Source organism: Vulpes vulpes, chromosome 15, assembly GCF_048418805.1.
Source record: "Vulpes vulpes isolate BD-2025 chromosome 15, VulVul3, whole genome shotgun sequence".
Lineage (NCBI taxonomy): Eukaryota > Metazoa > Chordata > Mammalia > Carnivora > Canidae > Vulpes > Vulpes vulpes.
In genome coordinates this window covers 106911928-106927538 of record NC_132794.1, presented here as the reverse complement: position 1 = coordinate 106927538, position 15611 = coordinate 106911928, and the positions used below count along the sequence as shown (strand labels likewise).

At 50.4% G+C, this 15611-nt stretch overlaps 1 protein-coding gene across 4 annotated transcripts in view; it reads right to left on the bottom strand.

Moving 5' to 3' along the window:
- GRK5 (G protein-coupled receptor kinase 5) overlaps positions 1–15611 on the bottom strand; it is a 208592-nt gene that overhangs the window by 99012 nt on the left and 93969 nt on the right. For all 4 annotated transcript variants that reach the window (XM_025994296.2, XM_025994297.2, XM_072740221.1 and 1 more), the window contains exon 2: positions 11223–11318. In XM_025994296.2, coding sequence (XP_025850081.1) covers positions 11223–11318 — 96 coding nt within the window. The remainder of the gene's footprint in view (positions 1–11222; positions 11319–15611) is intronic.

Below are 15611 nucleotides of genomic sequence, written 5' to 3'. Positions count from 1 at the left end.
TTATGCTGTGCTTATGGGCAAGGGCTTCTTTTCTTTTTTCTTTTTTTTAAAGATTTTATTTATTTGTTTGACACACACAGAGAGAATACAAACAGGGGGAGCAGCAGAGAGAGAAGGAGAAGCAGGTTCAACCTACTGAGCCACCCAGGTGCCCCAAGAGTTTATTTTCAAGATAGCTTAAAGGAAGAATCCGCCCACAAAAAAAATAAATAAACCATAAGCAGGGATACACCTGAGGGCCTGGAACAGTGCTGGGTGGAAGGCAACAGGCCAGTTCCCGATTGTCCACTGGGGTACCCACTCCCCTGGAGGTGGGCAACCAAGAGAACAGGAATTTCTGTGTTTTGTTCATTGATGCCTGATGCTCAATAAATTTGCATCAAATGGAAAAACATGAATCATGTCTATGGAGAATTTTAACGAGGTGGGAAAATATTTTTGAAATTATATTAAGAAAAAAGGTAAGAAAAAAAACCCTATAGGTATGTGCATAGGGGGAAAAGTTAGAAGGAATTACATGGAAATGTTGACTGTGACTACAGCTGAGTAGTAAAATTATGAATGAGCTTTCCTTGAAGTTTTTTGTATGTTTTTAAGCAAAGTAATTTACCATTTAGGATGACCTGAACAATAACAACAAGAATAAAGAGGGAATAAAAAGTATCATGCAACATAGTTCAGAAAGCTGTTAATGCTCCCCCAGAAGGTCCTGTGGCCTATGGGGAAGCCCTCAGCCTGGGCCTGCCAGAGTTAAGCCTGAGCCAGGTCAGCAGGGAGAATGGGGTCTACACTTGAGCCTTGTGGGAATTGGGCCCTTCTGGCCCCTTGAACTGGACCTCATCAGACCATGTAAGAATGTGGGCATCAGGGGTTGAATTGCATTCCCCAAAAGAGATATGTTGGAGTCCTAGCCTCTGGTACTGAAAAATATGACCTTATTTGGAAATAGGGTCTTTACAGAGGTAATCAAGTTAAAACGAGGTCATGAAGGGTGGACCCTAATCCAGTAGGACTGATGCCCTCATAAAAAGGAGAAGCGTGGACATATAAACGCACAGAGAAGGTCACCTAAGGATGAAGGCACAGGTCGAAGTGATACTCCTACAAACCAAAGAAAGCCAAAGATTGCCAGCAACCACCAGAAGCCAGGAGAGAAGCTTGAGCCCAGATCCCAGATCCAGCCTCCAGAACCATGAGACAGTTAGTCTGTTGTTTAAACCGCCTGGTCCATGGCACCTTGTTATGGCGGCGAAAGCAAACCGAAACAGTGAGGGAACCCGTGCCATGGAGTCAGGTCACGGGGAGAACTGGGCAAGTCACTTCTCTCTCTGGGACTCAGTTTAGTTTTCTGGAAAATGGGAGACCTGGCGTAGAGCAGTTTGAACCAGGTTCAAATCTGGTTTTAACCCTGGAATAAGATCTTACAAAGAGGCCAAAACATGGAAGATAAGAAGAAACCCTAATCAGTTAGAAGCCTGCCCTCGATCATCCCCCTTTCCCTGCGGAGCAGCTTTAGAAAACAATTGCACATCGTCTGTAAAATCTTTATCGGTAACCGGTTCTAAGACTCTCCAAACCCACTGGCTAGGATCACCGAGCATCTTGCAAGCACCAGGCTTGTGCTCAGCCCCGAGGACTTGACCCCCTGCCTTCAAGAGGCGGCTGGTCTTGGTGGAGAGGTGAGACGAATACCCCAGAACCCAGTGGGCGGACAAGCCAGGCTACTGCCCTCTTCCTCCTGAGAGCTACAGCTGCAAACAGGTCACCTGATGTTCTAAATCCGCCACATCTAAATTTATCTTGCCCTCCAAGGACGAGCAGATGCTGTGCCTTATCAGAGCATGGTAAGTGGCAGAATGGCAGACGTGACGCGCCCTTATCACCCCAAGGACGGGAATGACGTCTGCAGAAAGACTTGGTCTCCCTGACGATGAAATCAAGAGCTCACATGCCAGCAGGCCTAGGGAGACTGGGTCATGCAGGCCCTCAGGTGGGGTGGGACCCAGCCCAGGAGCCCAGATTCCTTGCCAGACTCTCTGTGTACCCGAGGCGGGGGAGGGAAACCAATGGCCCCCAAGGAAGGGCGCATGGAAAGGGAGGCTGTTTGCAGGGAGAACGAGTCCCTGTTGCATCCCTGCTTAGGGGGTGGAGGGAGCACCCAAGGCATCCCATTCCACACAGGAAGAGGAAGAAAGAGGGCGCCTGGGTGGCTCAGTTGGTTGAGCATCTTCCTTAGACTCAGGTCATGATCTCAGGTCCTGGGATGGAGCCCCGCGTCGGGCTCCCTGCTCAGCCGGGAGTCTGCTTCTCCCTCTTCCCACCCTCCACTTATCCTCTCTCTTGCTATTGCTCACTCTCTCTCTCAAATAAATAAATAAAACCTTTTAAACTTAAAAAAAAAAAAAGGAAGAGGAAAAAGGGAAACATTCATGAGTACTAACAGTGTGCAGACAGACCACTGGAGGCTGGATGAAGGAGCCACTGCTGGTCAGCGAGCAGAGCTGGGCAGCCAGGAGGAGGCTGGACTCCAGGGTCAGACTAAGCCGATCTGGGCCTGGGCTTCCCTTCGCAGGCCAGGGGCCCTGGACCCCACCTGCCAGAGGCTACGGGGTTCCTGCCTGCCAGCACCCAAGCAGAACAGAGCAGGAGCCCCTCAGCCACAGTCCAGCAGAACTGCACAGAGGATGAAGCTCTGACCATCCTCCTGGAGCCCATGACTCAGTAAGGGACACAAAGTCAACAAGGAAAGAAGGAAATGGTGTCACTGTCCCCCTGTCCCGCTGTGGAATCAGGTTGGGAATTCAGTATTCATTCAACTACATAAATAACATGCCAATGCATTCTCCTTTTTAAAAACCACCTTACAGGGATCCCTGGGTGGCTCAGCGGTTTAGTGCCTGCCTTTGGTCCAGGGCATGATTCTGGAGTCCCGGGATCAAGTCCCACATCAGGCTCCTTGCATGGAGCCTGCTTCTCCCTCTGCCTGTGTCTCTGCCTTTCTCTCTCTCTCTCTCTCTCTCTCTCTCTCTGTCTCTCATGAATAAATAAATTTTAAGAAAGCACTTTACAGGGGCGCCTGGGTGACTCAGTCGGTTAACTGTCTGCCTTTGGCTCAGGTCATGATCCCAGGGTCCTGGAATCTGGCCTCATGTTGGGCTCCCTGCTCCACAGCCGCCTTGCTTCTTCTGCCTCTGCCTGCCACTTTCCCTGTTTCTGCTCTGTCAAATAAATAAAATCTTTAAAAAAAAATAAATAGAAAAATAAATAAAAACCACCTTACAGATAAAGCTGATGTCCCCCTCTGACCTCCACACCTTCCCATGGGGTAACCATTGTTAGGACTCTGGGGTGCGACCTTCTAGAACATCCACATGTCCTTTCAAAGAGACCCAGCAGACTAGGGGTCAGGGCAGGGTGCAATACTATAGGCTTCTTAAGATGTGCTGTGGGGTTGAGGGCTGCAAAAATCAGGGTGGGCCTCCAGAAAAAGGAGCCTGGAGGCAGGGGCTCAAGGAAAAGTAGGATGCAGATGACCCCAAGGCAGGGGTCCCTGGGGACTGGATCCATGTGATGTCAGCACAGAAAGAGCTAGCCCCATTCATCATTTGCAGTCAATTCAGCTTCTTTGGGTAACTTTCAAGCCCTCCCAAAGGATCCTCACCTTTGCCCTCATACCACTAGTGCCACAATAATGATGATGACAATGACAATGAAATAATGGCATGTGCTAGGCACTCTGCTGGCCCTAACAACAGTTCTACTGCACTGGCATCACTGTTTCCATTTTACAGACGACAAAACCATGGCCCAGAGAAATTAAGCAAGTTGCTTAATGTCACATGGCTGGGGCCAGCAGAGCCACCACTGACCACCAGTGCCAATGATGGACATTCCTCCATGAGACTGCATGGCTTCCACAGCCAATGGTATGGCCATTGTGCCTACAACACTGCCCAGCACATATTAGGGTCTCCACAAGTATTTATAGGCTGATTTTTCCCTTAAGGACCATAAGCAATGTCGAGTGAATAATCAGGCACTAGATAGTCCAAGGCAATCCTCACGCTATTACAGTGTTTGGTGGTTTTTTTGTTGGTTTGCTTTTTTTAAGTTAGGAATCTAAATTTTCTTCTAGGAACCCCCTACAGCCTAGAACTTCTGCTCCTGGAAAGAGTTAAGGCTTTGGCAAGAGGCTGTCCCACAAGGCAAACGAAATGTCCCCCATCTGTCTGTGAGAGCACAGGGTACCACAGCAGCTACTTGCTGTGAATGGCCTCCTCGTGAACGTCAATCCCGCCAGGGGGTGGGGAGGGGGCCTTGATTTATTATATGGCTTTTGGACAGTTCCTCCAGAAATACTGCCAAACAGTGGAATAATCAACTCTTTCACTCAAACCCCTCATATTTTTTTTTAATGAAAGAATAAAGTACGCAATGAGCCTGAACTAAATAAATAAAAATGCCACACTTTTACCCAACAGAACTTTCTGCGTCACTGAGGAATATTTGCAGACCTCAACAATCTTTTATCTTCACAATGACGTTCCAGCCTTCTCAGCGTTGGACATTCTGAGAACTTTTTTGATTTGGGTTCTCTAATTATGAGAATAATTAGCTTATTAACTAATAACGTCATTATTTGATGCTGCTTTGAGCAGACATTAGAGAACCCCTTCCTCCTCTTGTGCTCTGCCTACCGTCCACCGGGGCTGTCTGAAGTCAGTTGCTCATGTCTGGGCTCACACTGGAAGCAGACATGTGTGGCAGGGAGTTTCTGTCTTAATACTCACTGCTGACAATCACAGGTCTGGTTTCTGGGCTGGGTAGGGAGACATTCAGCCACTTTATCCATCCACCCATCCACCCACACATCCACCTACCCATCCATCCATCCACTCACTGTGCCAGCCATGGAGACCTCAAGATAGAAAGGACATGATCCATGCCTTCAGGGATCTCACACAAAGAGATGCCCTGGGAGGCCCAGAGTGATGCTCCTCCTCCAGGAATGTTCCTGATGGATAGAGACTCTCAATTCTTCTCTGGCTCAGCATCCTGTTCCTCCATCATACAACTTTCTTGATTTGTTATCACCTCTTTATTTCCATCAGTCTCCTGGGCAAAGCCATGAATGAGCTCCAGAATAGGAACTAGGCCTGTCTCCCCAGTGGGTGGTGCATAGTAAGTGTGCAATAAATACCTGTCAAGCAACCAAATGAACATGCAACCCACTCTCATGAGATAAAATGAAAACCAAAAAAGACCAACAGAAATGTCTATCCCTCTTGGTGCCAAATGAACCTCTCTGCTTTGAACACTGGTTGGGGGCTGATGCCCAAAATGTTTATGAGTTGATATGATGCTGGGGAGTGGAAAGCCATAGCTCAGGGCCTTGGGGTCCAGACTGTTCTGGGCAGGTCACTTCTACTCTTGGAGCCTATCTGCTCAGGTCTGAAATGGATGGTTGGATAAGATGCTTTCAGTTCCTTGAGCTGGGAACTCTGAAAACCTCACATCCCTGTGAGGATTAATCAAACTGCAGAGGAAAGAGGCCCTGGGCCACTGTGGCTGGCCTCCCCTACCTCGTAGATGTGAGACCAAGGCCCGGTCTTATAAGTATATGACGCTTCCTCACCTACAGAGTAAGGGTTGGGGCAGGGGTGCTAGAACAGATGCTTCCTAAGTCCAAACTTCCAGGACTCTAAGTGGAGAGCACTGGCTAGGTCAAACTTGAATATGGCAAACATATGTCATCTATCTTTTTAAAGAGCCCTGACTCCCACTACTGCACACCTCATTCACTCCTTGATTCACCTGATATCTAGTGAGCCCCTACTGTGAGCCAGGCACTGTTCTTCTGGTGAACCAGAAAAGACATAGTCACTCCAGTTGTGGGATGCCCAGTCTAGTTGGGGAGACAGGAAATACACAAGCCAACAACTAAACAAAAGATGATTACAGATGTAGTTATGGGCAAAGAACATTAAGAAACTGCTCTGTGTGACAGGCAGCAAGTATTGGGAGCATGGGCCTCCTTTCTAGAAGCTGGTGGTGAAGGCTTCTACCTGAGGTGAGACTTAACGGCTCCCTGGAAAAATGTAGGGAAGAGCATTCCAGGTGGAGAGAATGGCAGGTGCAAAGGCTCCAGGCTGGAAACACACTTGGGGTATTTGGAGAACAGAAAGGTGCCCCGTGCAGCTCATGAATGGGGCAGGAGGGAGGGACCAGAAACAAAGGTGAGGGCCGGCTTCTGTAGGGTGGGATGGGAAGGACACTGCCAAGAAGCCTATGGATAAGATTTAGGGGGGGTCCATGGACTTGGATGGAGAAAGAAGTCATCTCTCTTTCACTGGCCTCTCCCTGAAAACCAGGACTTCCTTCAGTCACGAACGTCGACAACAACCAACAGTGATGTCAACGGTGCCAGGAACTGCTCAACAACAGGAACTGCTCATCCATTCATAACACCACTGTTGCAGAATCTGGAAATGTCACTTCTGCTCATCACAAATGCAGTTACGGTAGCCGTGAGACCAGCTATTGGACATTATTATTTAAAGTCTTAACAGAGAAACACACATCTTCAACATCATAAATTTGAAAAGTATCTAAAAACTGAATCTGAAAAGAACTGCTTTCCCTCGTAACCCTCTATATTTTGTTTTAGTAAAGAAAGAGCAGTGTTCTGAGAAGGAGGCCCTAGGCTCTGCTCAGTGGCCCAAGTGCTCACAAGTCACAGTAAGGACTTTGAGGTTGACTCCAGGCAGGGATGGAGCATGGCTGTTTCAACAGGCCTCATGGCCTACACTTTTTGTGTTTTAAGTCTCCCCTGGCTGCCAGGCCTCTGATTGTGCAGGGCAGTGCCAAGGGCAAGAGAGGGAGTAGCCTCCTTTGACCACAGTCCTGGGCTGTCGGGAGGGGACAGCATCCCCGAATCCTCGTGGGCTCTGCTCTGCCCTCTGATGAGAAGCCTGCCCACCTCTGGGCCCAAAGGAAGGGCCCACCTCTGGGCCCAAAGGAAGGGCCCACCTCCGGGCCCTGTCATTTGGCCCAAAGACATCCGGGGCATCCTCCCAAAGAGCTTCAGAAAGTGAGCTCCTGGGTCCACAAGAAAAATAAATGCGGCATTCGCCACTGTTTGGTTTGCATATTGGTCTAGAAAAGAAATGAGATTTTTATTCTAGAAAGACTTCCAGCAGGACCCCAGCAGAGGCCAGAGTGTGAACACTCGGAGAGGCCCAGGCACGGAGACCCACTGTCACGAGAGGCAGCCCCACAGTTTACGGCTGTCTTCCTGTTTTCCCCGGGCCTCTCTTCACACTGCTCCCTCACATACAGAGTCTTTTCAATGCCCTCCAGGGGAACAGAAGAATCCATTTTCACACACCAGCACGCACGTTTCTCCCCTGCTCCCCGGGGAGTGGGCCCTGCCAGGAGGCCTGTGTATGGACACACAGGGACAGATGGGGATGGAGCCTGTGGGGTGGGGTCCTCAGACTGAGAAAAGCAGCAGCTCAATCCTCTCTGATCCCAGACACCCCAAACTGGAAGTGAGAGGCAGGCCAGGCCAACCGGAAGGTGAGGGACATGTGTGGTGCTTCTGGGCCAATGCCTGGAAGCCTTGTGGGGAACAAGGATGCAGGGTGGGGTATGGAGGGTCTGGCTTTGGAAGGAGGGGCTGGGAGGGGCAGGGCTGGTTCACCTCGAAGGATCAGAACAGCATCTGAGAGAAGAGAGGAAGTGGGCACTGGGTCTTTGGAACCAGGCTAAGTGAGCAGGAAGGGAAAGTGAGTCACCCACGTCACTGGTGGGGACCAGCACAGAAGAGTGACCGCTCTAGCTGTCTTTTCAGATCTGTGCCCCTTTTCCACAGCTTTGGTTAGAAAGAACAGGCTAGGTGCACCTGCGTGGCTCAGTGGTTGAGCATCTGCCTTTGGCTCAGGGCATGATCCCGGGGTCCTGGGATTGAGTTCCACATTGGGCTCCCCACAGGGAGCCTGCTTCTCCCTCTGCCTGTGTCTCTGCCTCTCTCTCTCTCTTTGTGTATCTCATGAATAAATAAATAAAATCTTAAAAAAAAAAAAAAAAAAAAGAACAGGCTGAGTTCTGTTTTTCTTGGGAGGGGGTTCATTTTTATCTGCACCCATTAGCATTTCTGGGTTGTGAGCTTCTCCAGCACTAGGTCCCTGTGAATAAGGGAGACAGAAGAGAACCTAGGAGCTCGCTGGCACGTCATTCCTCACATCCCCGAGTCTCTAGTCAATCTGCCTTCTTCTCTCCACTTCCTAATTTTCAGCTATTTGTTTCATACATAATGTCCAGAGCTTTTGCCTGTCCTTGGTGGACGGGTAGGGGACGGCGCACCTACTCTAGCGTGTCTGCAACTGAAGTCCTACATTTCATATTGTTATGTTTTATATTTTTAAGAAACACATTAATCAGGACCCCTGGGTGGCGCAGCGGTTTGGCGCCTGCCTTTGGCCCAGGGCACGATCCTGGAGACCCGGGATCGAATCCCACGTCGGGCTCCCGGTGCATGGAGCCTGCTTCTCCCTCTGCCTGTGTCTCTGCCTCTCTCTCTCTGTGTGTGACTATCAGAAATAAATAAAAATTAAAAAAAAAAGAAACACATTAATCAAATATAGCAGAATGCTCCCATTTCTTTAACCCTCATGGCAATTACAGGAAAGCCCTTATACGGCTTTCAGTACTCTTCCATTTATTGGAAACGCTGTATAAATTCAGTGTTCCTCACACCCTTCCATTCTTTGCTCACTCATCCACCCAACCATGGTGTACCTCCAGGTACCAGGTACACCCTGGTGAATTTAAAGGATCCTGCCTGAAGAGCCTTTCACACTTGAGGTGAGCAGACAGCTGAGGCAGGGTGCTCCCACAGAAGAGGACAGTGTGCACTGAAAGATCCTCACCAGGGAGCTAAGTCGAATTCTCCGAGGAAATGGTCATGGGGTCTGACTGTGCCCCACAGGGCATTCTTGGTACTGTCACCTGTGGGCAATCTACCCAAAGGCAGAAAAGCAAATGGCTTCCCAAGACCAAGCTTTGTGGCCAACACTCTTCCCAAGTAAGCTGGCTCTCACCCAATTACCTCACCTCTCTACACAGCTCCCCACTTCAGGGAGGGCAGTGGTCTTGCCTATTTCAAACTCTCTCCTCCAAATTAGCACCCCAGAAAGGTCTCTTGCACCAGTCCTTTGGCTGCAAGCATGAGTGGGAGCCATTCATTGAGCCCAGTGAGGAAAACCTAGGACAGACATTCCGGTCTCTGGTGAACTTGCTCATCCTGGACAAGAGAGGACTTGTCTCCCCAAGGGTGTATGACAACCATAGCAACTGAGGTCCCCACCCCTAGGCTCTATTGTCTCCAAGTCTAAATTAGCATGAAGAACAAAATGGCCCCAGGGAAATAGTGGCCAGACTCCAGAGAGGCTCTTCCTCCCTTTTCTCTGAAAGCCACTTGGAGTTTAGCTGGCAAAACTTTCCCAGCCCCAGGAGATGTGTCCATCTTCTTTCCCACCCTGCCCCATGTGCCCCCAGCATCAAGGGTGGACACAGCACCCCCAGCATGGGAAGGGCACAGCAAAGTGGGGGCTGCTGGGCATTCCAAGAAGAAAGCTGGAGTGCTAAGGGGAGGGAAGGTGTCCTGGACTCCTGAGGAGGGTTCCAGGGAAGCCCCTAACACACATGGTCTTATTTGACTGGGTTCATGAACACTCCTTCCCCCTGAGGAAATGAAGGGTCAATAAGATTAAGTGATTCATCAAGGGGCTCATAGAGAGGATGGGATTTGAACCCAAGTCTGTCTGAACCGAGACCCCTATCCCTTAGGCCAGCTCCACTGGCCCCAAGAACACCGTGGGGGATCTGATCTGACAGGCAGGTCTTGAGGACATTTCCCCATGCTTTAGCACCCTACCTACCTTCTTCACCTGCTCACATCTGCCTTCATGGGGTACAGGTGGCTTCCTTTTTTTTCATAAACACTAACTGAGTTCCTCCCTTCATGGTGGGCAGGTGGGGCACACAAAGCAAATCAGTCACCTGCTGTCACAGAAAAGCAGAAGAATCTGGAAGGTGAGCCAAGCAGCAAGGACTGAGTAGGCCTGGGATGCCATTAAGTCCTGCTTGGCCTGGGAAACTTGTGGGGGCCAGGCCATGGGGAATAGCCATTCAGAAAAGCTAAGTGGTTGTGAGTGGCCTCCCATTTCATGGCAGGCACTGGGCAGTTCACCCATAGCCCCAGGTAGAATTACCAAAGCTAGGCCCACAGAGTTCTGGGTGCCAGGGCCACCCTGTGTCCAGTGCTCAATGGACCTGAGTATAATAAGAAGTGGTTCACATGCCCATGACCTCTAACAGGAGCAGATAAGAATCCTTCATATGGTGAGGGGGCATCCTCAGGGCACTCGAGGAGAATACCAGGGCCCCCACCAGTGTGGAGGAGCCCCATCCTGCCCGCCCCTTCCCTGGGAGCCCTGCGTCCTCATTCAGTGAGTTTGGCTGTGCCAGCCCCATGAGAAGCAAGGCTCTGTTAGAGGTGCTTGGCTGTGCATGTGCTGGATAAAGAGGACTGGGCTGTGCCAGTCCCTCAACAACAGGAAAGGAAACTCAGATGTTCACCAGGACCTCAGCTCCCAAAGCCTGCTTCCTCAAGTCAGCCCACAGGCTCCAGGAAAGAAGGGGGGAGGCTGTGAAGGGGCATTCAGTGCCAGGTCTGGCCCACCTCCACCACCCTCTCACAGGCTGTGCAACTTTGAGCACTTACAGATCCTCAGTTTCCCCATCTGAAAGATGGACTAAAAAAAACAGTATTTGCCTCCAAGGGCAATTGGGAGATAATCCTGCCCAGCACACATCAAATATTTAATGAATGTTAGTTTCCTTTATTTATTGATTTTTTTAGAGACAGAGGAGTTGTGGGGAGGGGTAAAGGGAGATAAAATCCTCAGCAGGCTCCACGCCCAGCGTAGTGCCCAACCCAGGGCTTGATGACCTGAGCTGAGATCAAGAGTCAGGCGTCCCTGTCAGTTTCATCTTTACGTCAGTTGGCCAGGATGTCAGCCTGGAGTGCCTATCTGGACTCACTGTGCTGTGTTAACTGGTTCATATTTGACTCACTACACAAAGAGTTTGGTGGTCAACAGGCTCCTTGCTCCCCCTCCCAGCCCCTTCCCATGCCCCCTCCATGCAGGACAGCTTACCTATGGTCCTTCGGAGGTCTTCACACTGGCTAATGTGAGGAAACTTCAGGATTTCCTTCCACTTCTTGCTTTTCCCCTTGCGCTTTCCTCCACCCCCTGCAGAAATGGAGGGAAAAGATGTCGGGCTATGTTGGTCTTGACCAAGGCTCCAGAGCCATTCCACTGAGCCTGCCCATCAGCTTCACGGGCTCAAGGTCAAGTGAGTGACACACCCCAAATCCCAGCAGGCACATACGCTCCCTCCTGGCCAGCACCAAGCCTGTGTGTTCTCTCCGCACAGTCAGGCCTAGGCCCCTCACCCAGGTGCCCTATTCTTCGTCAACATGTTCCCCTGCTCTTCAGGTCCGCTGGGTGCCCAGTCGGTCTCTGGCCCAAGACTAGACCCTGACCTGCCTACGGCAGGGGCTAGACTTAGTATCACCTTTGGGCTCAGGAAGTCCTTGTGGAAGGGATCCACATGTGAGTGCACTACAGCCCCCCTTACTGCCTCATTTTGTCCTTTTGTTTTCTGTGAAAAGTCCCCTTCCCCAACTGGAGGCCAGATGTTGGGAGCAGGGACTTCGATTTCCACAAGCCCCCAGGGTCTCAGAGGATGCATTCTCAAAGCTGGAAGGACTCCTGAAGGACCCTGTCCTGCCTCAGTGTGCACATGTGATGAACATGCACACACTAGGGACATGCACATGTAATTGTAAAGCACATGTGCACATGATGGGCACACATGTAATACACAGACACACACTAGGGACATGCACGTGTAATGCACATGCACACATGATGGACACACAAACATAATGAACCCACACACATAAAGAGTATGCAGTGGACATGCAGAGCTGAATGAGGTATATGCACAGGGTGTTCCCATCACCCACACTACTCCTTATCCGTGGGACAGCGGACAGATGTCAGAATGTTCAGGTGTGCAAATAGCAAGGGAAAGCGCCAACTTAGGCCTGTGTCCCTGAGCCCACCAGCATTTGGGCCTCAGACCTGGAGGCCTTTCTGTGCCATGTGACCAGGACTGTCAAGGGACTGAGATGCCATCACCCACTCCCACCCCCAGAGCAGACTCAGATACCACCTAGCTAACAGTCACATAACCCTCAGGATTTGGGGATCTTAGGGGCGTTTTACTCTCCTTCATGCAGTCAACACCTCAATACCTGTGGAATTTGGGGCCCAGTTAGAGATGCAGGAGCTGGAGCAGAGCCTGGGCACCCTGGGCACCCTGGGCCTGCTCCCTGCTCTGGGGGGGTGTGCATGCCTCTAGACTCTAACCCTCCCAGAGCAGGCCTGGGGTCCTTTCTCCAGCCAGTGAACTGAGGGATATAGGAGGAGCTTAGCTTGTACCCACCCTGGCCCAGCGTGTGCCCCAGGGCTGACAGGGAGCTGCTCTCCATGAATGAGGATTCCTAACTATCAACCCTGCTGCCCTGGAAGGCTGAGGCTGGGTTTCCCATTAGTGAGTAGATCAGCTTCTGAGGCCAGAACCAGGACCCCTACCCTGATAACTGGGAAGTAGGAGAAGGAGCTGATTGGGGAGGTGGGGGTGTCCCTTCTCTGCTCTCTGCTTGTCCTATCTTCCTTCCCCTCAAGTCTCTGCAGGAGGCAAAGGCCTCAGACTCCAAGGGGCACAGCAAGTATGTGCTGGGCACTTGTTTTGGCCAGGTACCATTTGAATACTATCTCATTAATCCTCAGAATGACTCTTTGAGTTAGAGGATCACTGGACTGATGGCACAGATAAAAGAATAAATGTCTAAGGTTGGGCAACTTGCCAGCTGATGGCCTATTCAATGCCATAGTTGTTCTTTCCTCTAGCTGGGGTCAACACACACGTGCACACACAGCAGAGCCCGTCCCCAAGTTCTGCTCTGGGCCAAGCCACTCACATGTACTCTCTGAAGCCTCAAGTCTACAAGGCAGAACTATTACTATTTCTCCTTGACAGATAAGGAAACTGAGGCATGGGGAAGAAAGCAAGTGGTCTTCTTTAATGGCAGAGCCAAGACCCCAACTTGAATGGACTCTAGACCCTCACCTTTCTGTGCGTAAACCTTCCTTTGGGGTTCATTGAAAGCCAGGGAAATTCTCAGGGATCAAAAAAAAATGGTGTCAGGCCACAGAAGTGATGGAGGACTGAGTAAGAGGAGTAGGAATGGAGATTTCTCTAGATGGGGCCCAAGCCTACAAGCTCTGAGAAAACACACCACCCCAGACATCTATAGACTTGTTCTGCTTGACCCACACATGGCTTGTTTGTTTGCCTGTTCACTGAACCAGCTGTCAAGATTTGAAATCATGAGGAGACTTCCCATGCAAATCTAGATTCTGGACTTTTCTCCATAACCAGGCATCCCACATGGCAAGAATTGGCTGGAGATAGGGAGCAGCTGCTCCTACGGACAAGCCGTGTGGCCTCCATGCAGGCAGCCTGCCTGGCATCCAGAGTAAAACATGTACACACACACACCCCTTCCCCAGAAAATGGACACCTTCTAGAGACATCAGCAAAGTTGGATGCTTCCCAACCACGCTGGAAGGTCAAGAATGGCCATCAGAAGCCATCTAAGTCCTTGTCCCCTCCCATTCCCACACTATTCACTTCCAGATCTGGCTGGAAGAAAGCACTTGTGTGTGTGATAAAATATACACAACAGGACATTTACCATCCTCACCATTATTAGGTATGCAGTCCGGTGGCATTCAGTATATTCACCTTGTTGTACAACCATCACCACCATCCATCTCCAGAACTTTTTCATCAGCCCAAACTGGAACTCTGTACCTATTAAACACTAACTCCTTCTTCCCCCCAGCCCCTGGCAGCCACCATTCTACTTCCTGTTTCCATGAATTTCACTACTGTAGGGACCTCATACAAGTGCAATGATACAATATGTGTCCTTTTGTGACTAGCTTATTGCACTTAGCACAATGTCCTAAGGTTCATTTATGTTGCAGTGTGTCAAGTTTCATTCCATTTTTAAGACTGAATAATATTCCATTGTGTGTAGGTACCACATTTGGTTTAATCCATTCATCTCTTAATGGTCACTTGGGTTGTTCCCACTACTTGGCCTATGTGATCAATCCGGCTATGGATATCTGAGTCTCTGCTTTCAATTCTTTTGGGTATATACCGAGCAGTGGAATCGCTGGATCTTATGGTAGGTCCACCCTTCTGTGGAACTGACAAAGCCTCCTTGCCAATAAGGACTACCAGGCTGTACCACATCAGGCTATACCCCAGCTCTCGGTGATCAAAACCCGGGGATGTGACTTCTAAAGAGGCTCCCCAGGTGATTCTCAGGTGGCCAGTCTATGGAAACCAGGGGTCTATTTTATACCCATACTTTTTACGGATTAATTTATCCATTAGGAAAATTAACACAGACTCGTTAATTCACTCAACCAATATATGTTGAGCATCTATTAAATGCCAAGCTCTAGGCAGGTGCTGGGGATGCAGAGGCAAGCAAGAGACACAGGTGTCACCAGCTCAGGGCTTCCAATCTAGCAAGGAAGATAGACATCAAAGGTTTTATGCCATTGGTTCTCAATCTATGACCTGTCTCCTGGGGGTCATTTGGCAATGTCCAGAGATATTTTTGGCTGACACAGCTGGGGTGGGGGGTGCTACTGGCTCTAAGAAGGTAGAGCCAGGAGTGTGGTTAAATACTGCACAGTGCATGGGACAGCCCGCCACGACAGAAGGGGACCTGACCCCAAATGTCAATAGTGCTGAGGAAGAGAAACACTGCTTTATTTAACAAGCATTTTGACCACTCAGAAGTGCAGGGGTTGGGGGAGACATTAGTAACGGGGCAGCCTGTCGCTGAAGGTGGAGTTAGGAAGGGAGGCAGAGGGAACCACATAGCCACTCAGGGGTTCAGGAGGGAGAGGGGACCACACAGCCACCCAGGGGAGGGGGCAGGAGGGAGAGGGAACCACACAGTGACCCAGGGGTGCAGGAGGGAGAGGGAACCACATAGCGACCCAGGGAGGGCAGGAGGGAGAGGGAACCACACAGCGACCCAGGGGGCTGCCCCAGGGCGAGGAGGCAGATTTCCCAGCCCAGCTGGGGCTCCTTTCCTCTGCCTCCTCACCTCCGCAGTCCCCGGAACAGGGCAGAGACCGTGGCAGGCAAAATAATGCCCCCCAAAGTGACCACGTCCTACTCCCCGGCTCCTGTGGATATGATAGGATACATGACAAATACAAGGATAACAGCAGGAACATCACCCCAGATGGTGCTGGTGGGCCCGGTGTAACCATCAGTGCCCTTCAACGTGGAAGACGCGGGGACAGTCAGTGTAGAGTGATGCTGGGTGAGAAAGACCGGACAGCCACTGGTGGCTCTGAAGATGGAAAAGCCTCGCTGGA